This window comes from Physella acuta, unplaced genomic scaffold, assembly GCF_028476545.2.
Source record: "Physella acuta isolate Inbredline_101_S28 unplaced genomic scaffold, ASM2847654v3 ptg000564l, whole genome shotgun sequence".
Lineage (NCBI taxonomy): Eukaryota > Metazoa > Mollusca > Gastropoda > Physidae > Physella > Physella acuta.
In genome coordinates this window covers 44591-53742 of record NW_026732083.1, presented here as the reverse complement: position 1 = coordinate 53742, position 9152 = coordinate 44591, and the positions used below count along the sequence as shown (strand labels likewise).

The 9152-nt window shown below is 33.6% G+C and overlaps 1 protein-coding gene across 1 annotated transcript; it reads left to right on the top strand.

Moving 5' to 3' along the window:
* The first annotated feature begins 3468 nt into the window (after window positions 1-3468).
* On the top strand, window positions 3469-8974 carry LOC131946590 (glyoxylate reductase/hydroxypyruvate reductase). Its single transcript, XM_059307461.1, has 6 exons — window positions 3469-4036; window positions 5607-5689; window positions 6212-6299; window positions 6517-6692; window positions 7369-7467; window positions 7657-8974. The coding sequence occupies exons 1-6, from the start codon at window positions 3835-3837 to the stop codon at window positions 7981-7983; spliced, it is 975 nt and encodes a 324-aa protein (XP_059163444.1). The 5' UTR covers window positions 3469-3834; the 3' UTR covers window positions 7984-8974.
* Window positions 8975-9152: the final 178 nt, after the last annotated feature.

Genomic DNA, 9152 nt, shown 5'->3' with positions numbered 1-9152 from the left:
TCTATACACCGCAAGAAAAATGATAACAGTGTATTGTGAAAAAACTTCAAATATCAGGGCGCATTGTAACCAGAATAGCGCAGACCCTAGCGGCACTTACTAGTCTTATAGGACGATATGGCTTTATAATAACATAAAGTTATTGTAGTCTTCAAATAAAAAAAAAATCAGACTTACGCGTTCAGTAGCCAGAATTCAAGCCATATGATACAAAGACAGCATTTTGAATAATAAAAGTAGTCATCGCCAAACGTCGCATCTGAAGGGGTCACACTCCTGGGGGGGGGGGGGGGGGGGGGGGGGTGGTAGCAAGTGTTGTTGCGAACTCAGAAAAAAAAAGGAAATTCCATGACACTAATCATGATTACATTCGATTTATTGAAATTTATTTATTCAGTTTATTTATTCGAGCACTTGTTCGTTTTTTTTTCGTCTGGTACACGAATAAATCAGAGAAGAATTTCCACGCTTGAAAGTACCCTTCCGAACTTTACGGTGCATGGTGAAGTAGGGTTCGCCTGTTTCAGTGACCTCGGCCTTTACTTCCATTATTAGCGTGAGTCAGGTAGGCCTAGGCCTACTTATCAGATATGGGTGTACTCAAAGACTCTAATAGTAATAGTTAAACGCTCTTCCATTCAACCACGCAGTCAACATAAAGTTGTCTATGCGAGAAGCACAGATACTCCAAATGTAGCAATAGTATTCCACACTAAACTGACGAAATAGTTTTGGAGGGTTTCGTTTGATTAACCCGTTACTAGCCGTGTATTTCATCACCTGTAAAAAAAAAACAACCCAACTCATTGTGTGTGTTAATCGTTAGTCTTCGTAATGAAGAGGGAGTGTCTTGTGCCTGACTGCCCAGCGATAATAGGAAAAAGATATTGCATCATGTAAACCCACGGGTTCCCAGACTGTGTGTCGCGACCCCAATGGGGGGGGGGGGGGGTGGTCGCCAATATGTAGACTAAACCAATAAAAAAATTCTCTAATACAATTTATTTTTTAATGTCATTTTGGTGTCGTGAGGTGTGAATAAATTTCATATTAAAAGACCAAGAGAGAGTGGTTCTTCGAAATTCTTCTATATACTGTTCTAATCTTTATTTTATTATTTATTCCTATTTAGCTTTATCATTCGAAATGACATGAACAGAGCATTGAAACTTTTCAGATTTTTCTTAGTCATTTTGAGAAGCGTCATTCGGGACACACCTAAAAGATGTGAAGTTTTTTGTCAGCATGAAGTTAGTTGTAATTGTAAAGTCAGAGACTTGATCGAATAGGAAGTTTTTACGAAGGAAACACGTTAGTATTAGTGCAAGCATCATGTGAAGTCGCATTAGAAATTGGCAAGCAAAAAAAAAAAACTCACACAATAGGAGAAAATATCAAACCCTGCATGTTGAAGATATTGAACTTAATTCTTGGAGATTCCAGTGCAGTAAAGATGCAACAAATATCTGTCTTAATAAAACTACTATATGAATGAAATCAAGCAGGGGCGTAGCGAGGGGGGGGGGGGGCGGGGGGTGCGGACCGCACCGGGTGACACCATTTAGGGGGGTGACACAAAAAAAGAGCAAAATATATAGAGAAAAACTTGAGGGGGGTGCAAATCGAAAGTTTGAGGGGGGGGGGGGGGGGGTGCAAATCGAAAACTTGAAAGTTTGTCCCCGGGAAGGGTCGCTACGCCTCTAGTGGTGACACCGACACCATTAAGTGCCGCACCGGGTGACACCCGACCTCGCTACGCCACTGAAATCAAGCTTTCACAACTGTTTGCCTTTCAAGTTGATGAATCAACAGACGTGAGTGCGTGTTGGCAATTGATTGTCTGTAAATTTATTCATTCAGATGATATCAAAGAAGTGTTTCTTTTTGTAGTGAACCACTACAAAAAGTGAAGATATCATGGAAAAAATAAATACGCTTTTTTAAATTGGAAGATTAAAATGGTGAAACGGCTGTGAATAGTGTTTTCAAATTAAAAGAGGAAATCAAGTTGTTCTTGGAAAGTGCATGGTAAATAAGACCTTTTTGATATACTTTAACGACAAAGAGTAGTTGGAGAGAGTAGCATACCCAGCAGATATATTTGAAGAGGAAAATAGGCTTAAACCTGAACCTTCAGGGAAAATAAACTAATACGAGCCGGCCCGCGGCATAACATACGCCGCTATTTAGTTGTTGTTTTTTTCTACTTTTCAGTAATTCAAAATTTGTGAAATCGACAGTACCAACGCTGCCACTGAAAATATTTCTTTAAAACACTATAAGTAGCTCGTTAAGGACCATAACCCCCCCCCCCCCCTACGTTTAAAATCGTTGGCCCTGCTTGTAAACATTTAGAGTGAACACAGCTCACTAAAACCATGTAGGGGTGGGGAGGTAGGGAGCGCGTTTACAGCTTGTTTTCTAGTCGCGTTTGCAGCTTGTTTTCTAGCGGCTCCCAGAAGAGAATTTTATATATAGAAGATTATCTCTTTTCATCATAATCTCGGGGCATTTTTTATCAAAGCTGCAAAATAAACAAAGAAAAATAAATCTTGGAAATATTGCCATTTTTTATAGAAATTCTGCAGTGTGGTAGATGTATCTGATTGTGAGATTAAAAAATTGAAAAAGGAGATTTCTGTGTATCTTGAATCTCTTGAAAACCAACTGCGGCTTTATTCCCCGAGTAGAAAGAAGAAGAAACTGCATAGACACGTAACCCATTTTCTGCTTTCCTTGATGTTGCCAGCATTCCCAATAAATTACAAGATGAATTATTGCATTTGCGGAATGATTCTGTGGCACGTAGGATATTTAATGAAAACCGGATCATACAATTTTGGTGTAGTATGCACCATTCATACCCAGAGTTTCTTCCAGGCATCTCTTCCGCCCCCCCCCCCCCCGACGAAATGAAATTAATATAGAAATTATACTTTTAACAGTGTCCACCCCCCCCCCCCCCCGAAAATTTCAAGTGCCCCCCCCCCCCCCCCGGAGAATAAAGTCTGGAAGAAACACTGTTCACACCCAAACGTGACATTGATTGCCTTTCGAGTTTGAGTTCCTTTGGTCTACATAACTTTGCGAGAGTGGATTTTCAACACTTCTCCCATTAAAAACATAACAATAAGGTATATTAAATGTGGAGAATGACATGAGATTGGCGTTAACAAAAACTCAACCGCGAATGTTGTTGTTAGTGAATTGCGTGCTGTTTCACCCGTTGAATTAAAATAATTTTAATTAAAATTATGTTAGAAAATCGTATTCATTTCCTTTCTAATTTCGACTTTTTTTTTAATTCTATGGGGGTCGCGGGTCACTTACTTTAAAAAATGGGGCCACCACTCGAAAAAGTCTGGGAACCCATGAAAACCAAATGATTAAGAAGGGATGGGTGCATGATGAAATGGTAGAACAAAATTTCAGTTTAGCCTAGTATTTATAAAGCTAGTTCTGATAAATTTTGATTGGTAGTCCAGAATCGTAGACGTTCATTTACTTCATGATAAAGTCATAACTAGACTGGATCTCGTCTATATTTTGATCTTACTTTAAGTATTTTATTGGAATCAAAAGAAAAACATTTTAGTTTTAGTTTTACACACGTGCGTTTGATAAATGATAATGATATTGATAAGGACCTAGCCCACAGAAAAAGAACATTTACTTGGCCTAACCAATGAATCATTTGCATTTTAACCCGGAAACGATTACGTAGCCAATAGAAAGAATTCATAACATTGGGCCTTGCGACAAGCCGGTAGTTACTAGATCTAGATTCCGTATTAAAGGGAACTTAAATCAAGTTAAGTATCAAGGGTATCAAACATGTCTAAAACGGTTTACGTAACCCGCAGAATTCCACAGCCTGGTCTTGCAAAACTAGCGGAAGGCTTTGAAATAGTTAGCTACGAGAGCGATGAAGCTATACCTCACGATGTTCTTGTTCAAGCTGTGAGAGACAGGCGTTACGATGCGCTGCTCTGTATGTTAACTGATCAAATTGACGCGGAGGTTTTGGATGCTGCTGGTAAGTTGTATTTTGATCTATTGCTAGATCTCTATTTAGATATATATGTAAATGTAACACTTCATTATATTTCTTGTTTATATATCTATTTACTAGTCTAAATCAAATCAGTAGTTTTATTTAAAATATTGCAGCATTTCCGACCTTGACCCTTGTTAGAAAAATAGCCTGTATGCTTGGTTTCCTATTAAATTAAAACATGACATTAATGTGATCATCATAATATTATGTCTGTTTCTATCGTGATTTTATGTATAAATGACAAATTTAAGTTTTCATTATACATATCTTGAACTTTTTACACACATAAATAACTTAAACGTAGTTAACCTTGCTGTACCTAGCAGACAGCAATGCCAAGGTCGGTTGGTTTCAGACCAGTTCTTTGCCAGTCTAGGGCACATTGGTCTAGGGATCTAGGGCCTACCGGTGTACATTTTCCCCCAGTCAATTAACCTTGTTTTGTATGAGTGGAACAACCATTTCTTATTTGACTCACATAGGGGCCTAGTCTACATTAATTTTAACCTCGCCCCGTTCCGTCCATTGTAGCCTACTAATCACTGGGCCTAACCCCACCACTCCTCTTGTGAACTTCAACTTTAAACTTATCCAAACTCTAAAACTAAAGAATATTAAATATTATTAAAGACGATAATTATTCTATATATTTTTATATAAGCCTAGGGCCTATAGTCTATAGATCTAGATCTAGTTAGAATATAATTAAATATATCTGTCTATAACTAGTTAGGCCTAACTCTTAGTCTTAGACCAATTAGGGCCAGTACTTTAATATTTATAATATTTTTTGGCCTAAATAACATTTCATTTAGCTTCCCAATGGACCCAACCAAGAATAGTCTCAAAATTATTCAAAAGACCAATTATTTATATTCTAAATATTTTTAAATATTAGGCCTAAATTTCTGAATTATTTTAGGCCAAAATTTTTTATTTTTTAAATTAATTTTTACCTCCGCTTTGATGACTAAATCTAAAAAAGCACAATTTTTATCCATGGCAACAATATTATGGGAGGTTTCTCGTCAACTTTGTGATGTTCATTTCCAAGAATTTTATACTATTTTATATTCTTGTACATTTTCACTACAATTTATACAAAGAGGGTAAAATAAATGGAAGATATTGTTAAATTTCAATTACATACCCTGCTGAATGAAAAATGTAATCTTACTTGGACTTTAGGCTACTGAATTAAATAACTACAATGATGGCTAAGCATAATTTATTATTGAGTTAAAAAAACAATTTTAATATTTATCACATTACACCTAAGCTAATTCCCATGAGTTTGATGTTATTATTATTAAATTAATATCCATGATAAGCTGTTTTCACATAACTCCAACATTTACTAAGTTTTATTAAACTCCCACAATAATTTATGCTCCTGATGTATACTAATGCCCCAATAAACAGGTAAGCTTTTGTTGTCATGGGCACCATATTGTTAAATCACCTGTCTGGCACTATATTGTTAGTAGTCAGTTTGAGGATACCGTGTAAGATATTTGTTTTCATAGCTCTGATATTTCTATTTGAACAGGTCCACAGCTGAAGATTGTGGCAACTATGTCAGTTGGCTATGAGCACATAGATATCCAAGAATGTGCTAAAAGAAATATTTTGGTAAGAAAAGCAGATTAATTAAATGTTTTTGTAACTTGAATAAAAAAATCCCAAGAACAACTTCATTAGCTATTTACATAACATTGTTTGAAACCATGCTAAAAATTTGTGTTTATATTAATTTGGTAACCAATGTGCTTGCTTTCAACTTAATTTATCATTGGGAATATATCATTTAGGGTTTGTTTAGAGGTTATTAAGAATATTTTTAACATTAAGAACTGTTTGCTTATATTTATTTGTTAAGTAATCATTACATTTTACATAAGGTAAACATTTTTCTAAAGTATAATTAACTTTGCTTTAAATTAACAGCTTAGTAAAACAATTTGGTACAATAAGTGTAAAATAGAATAACAAAAAGTGTTTTACTTCTGGAAACAAATTAGAGGTAATTCACAAATGGTGTAAATGTTATAATCAATATTTACTCCCTCCACTCCAATGTATATCCTATTTATTTAACTGGTATTAAAAGATTTCACAATCAAATTACTTTTGGTTTACTTATAAAAATAACAGGTAGCCAATACACCTGGTGTCTCAACAGACAGTGTTGCTGAACTGACTGCATCGCTTCTCCTTCTGACAGCCAGAAGGTTAGCTGAAGGTACGTCAAAACTTAGATAACATTAATTTTTTAATTATATTAGTTAATTCTATACTATATATTAGTATGCAATAAATATAAATATGGGATTTAATTATTTAACTGCATTTTGAAATTATTTTTCACTATACTACGATTGCCCACTTATCTAAGATAGTTTTCTGCACTTCCAGTTTTAGAAGGTGAAAACATAATTAAAGTAAATATTGACTTTTAGGTGTAGAAGCTGTTAAGAAAGGAGAGTGGGGACCCTGGAAACCTATGTGGCTGTGTGGTACTGAACTCACTGGAAGAATCCTTGGCATTTATGGTCTTGGAAGAATTGGTTTCAATGTGGGCCGTAGACTAAAACCTTTCGGATTTTCCAAAATTTACTACACTGATGTACAAGAGGTAAGGCAAAGTTGAGAACTGAAGAGTCATAATTTAACCTCTTTTCTGAATAGGAAAATTTGGTTTATTTTAAGTGTAAAGCAATTGGGCTCAGTCTTCTTTTATGCATTTGCTGTTATAATCTCTATTTGTTGTTTTTTTTTCTCCTATAATTTTTTTGAAAATTATTTCAATAATTGTATTGGAAAAATCTTCCATTCTTGGATTAATTTTGTTTATTCTCAATCTTAACAAAAAAAAAAACAGTACTACTAGGTAGAGCACTAATAGTTCCCCTCTTTTTTATTTTTTCTCTTTTTAAATTTAACCATTGTACTAAATATGTAGTTTTTTTTAGTCTACTTATTACAAATAAATGTCAACCAAACTCAGTCTATTATTCATAAGAAATTATCTAGTTATTGCTTAAAAAAAACTACTTAAACTATGAGAGAGGCACTTCAATATTTTGATATTAACATTACTAACTAACTAAACTAATTTATTTTTCCTGGAAATAAACACCAACATTTGGATTCTCCACTTATATTTGTTCTATGTACAGCTAAAAAATATTTTCATTAGGGGGTCTATTCATTTAGATTATTTAATTCTTAGAAAATAAACGCAGGGTTTTCAAATACAGATTCAGGCATTTCTGTTTTAAGATTTAAATGTTTAACAAATTTTATTGCAGGTTAGCTATGCTAAAGATATTGATGCAGAGTTCATTAATTTTGAGGGACTTGTTGAAAAGTGTGACTTCATTTGTGTATGCTGTAATTTAACACCACAGGTAATATTTTTTGTTTATTGATAACAGATGCAGCAGTAGTTATGGGTTTTGTTAACTACAAAAGCAAAAGGCACATTTGTCATTAAAACAATTATGAGAGATTGGCTGTGAAAAGTAATTTTGTTTAATGTATATGAAGAACATTTATAAAGATAATTGGACATGGAGGAATTCTATTTTATTTTTCAGACCAGGCACATGTTTAATGCCAGTGTTTTCAAAAAGATGAAAAAAACTGCAATCCTTATAAACACTGGTCGTGGTGGTGTGATTGACCATGATGCACTTACTGAAGCTTTAAGGAATGGAGACATTACAGCTGCAGGTTTGGATGTGACTGAGCCAGAACCTCTGCCCAAGTCTCACCCACTGGTTAGTATGCCTAACTGTGTCATCTTGCCTCACATGGGCAGTAACACATGGGACTCACGTAATGCCATGGCTGAAATTGCTGCCCGCAACTGTATTGCTGCTATTTCCAACCAAACTCCAGAGGGAATCGTTACCGTTAACTAAGAAAGAAACCCCTGCTTAATGTAACATTTCCATCCAATAGCTTATAATTGTTTATTAATATATTTAAGTAATAAGATTAATCCACTCTGATAGTGTTAGTAAAAATAATTACATATTTCCACATTAGCCCTTTTATTTCAAACAGCAAATGTTTTGTTAACATACTTTTAAGCACTTCAGCTTAATTTGTATCAGAAGAATTTATTCTATTTAATATAGCTATCATTTAATTATTTATTACATATCATTAATTGATAAAAATCTAAGATTAAATATTTTCTATGGTTTATAAAGAAATTGGGCATAACATTTTTTTTTCTCTGTTGATGCAGATTGTCTAACATCAATATCACATATATTGTATCAATTTTGTGTCGTGATATATTTATTGAATACTTTGAATATGTTGTGCACTTTAAAATTCCATCACTGTATTGAAAATTGTCATAAAAAATAAAGTAGACAGAAGCATATTGTTGTAGTTTTTAAGATTGTACTGTTACACTTTTGAAGTTAGTTTTCACTAATTTGCTTTACTGGTTGCTGCTTTAAAATTTAAACACTTCAGTTGATAATTATTTCATTTGTTTTTTATGCTTCTGACATGTTAAAACTTTTTTTCCCCTTATTTTTAAAATATAAGGAATTTTAGGAAGTTGCATTCACATTCCCAATAAAAGAATTGAACATTTATTTTATTTACCCCTAGCTACAATCTATTTACAAGAAACTTTGTATTTTATTCCTAAATATATCATCAAATTCTTGGTGTTATGAATAACAACAGAATGACCATATTTACTTAACAACTAAAGCCTGAGTAAATTGACAAAATAACGTCTATATTATCTCCCTTTGTTTTATAAGAACAAAATTTTAAATAACTCAAAAATTATTCATATTACTGATCACAGTGAGCAAATTTAACAAAAAAGTTGAACAAATGTGTACAGTGATATCTGTTTTAAAATGAACATTTGGTTTGTCTAAATGTTATAATACTTCACCATCTAAATTCTAATGATCAATTTAAGTTTCTTTTTCTAGATCTGAAACTTGTTGTTTTACTTGATTTGACTTGCATAAATGTTACTACTTATCCCAGTTTCTAAACCTGAATACTCGCTGAACTTTACTTTTGAAAATTGAATTTTATAATGTAGCTTTTA

Coding starts and splice junctions, on each gene's coding strand:
- LOC131946590 (XM_059307461.1), top strand. CDS start 3,835: ATGTCTAAAACGGTTTACGTAACCCGCAGAATTCCACAGCCTGGTCTT. Junction 5,690..6,211: donor GTGCTAAAAGAAATATTTTG/GTAAGAAAAGCA, acceptor TAAAAATAACAG/GTAGCCAATACACCTGGTGT. Junction 7,468..7,656: donor GCTGTAATTTAACACCACAG/GTAATATTTTTT, acceptor TTTATTTTTCAG/ACCAGGCACATGTTTAATGC.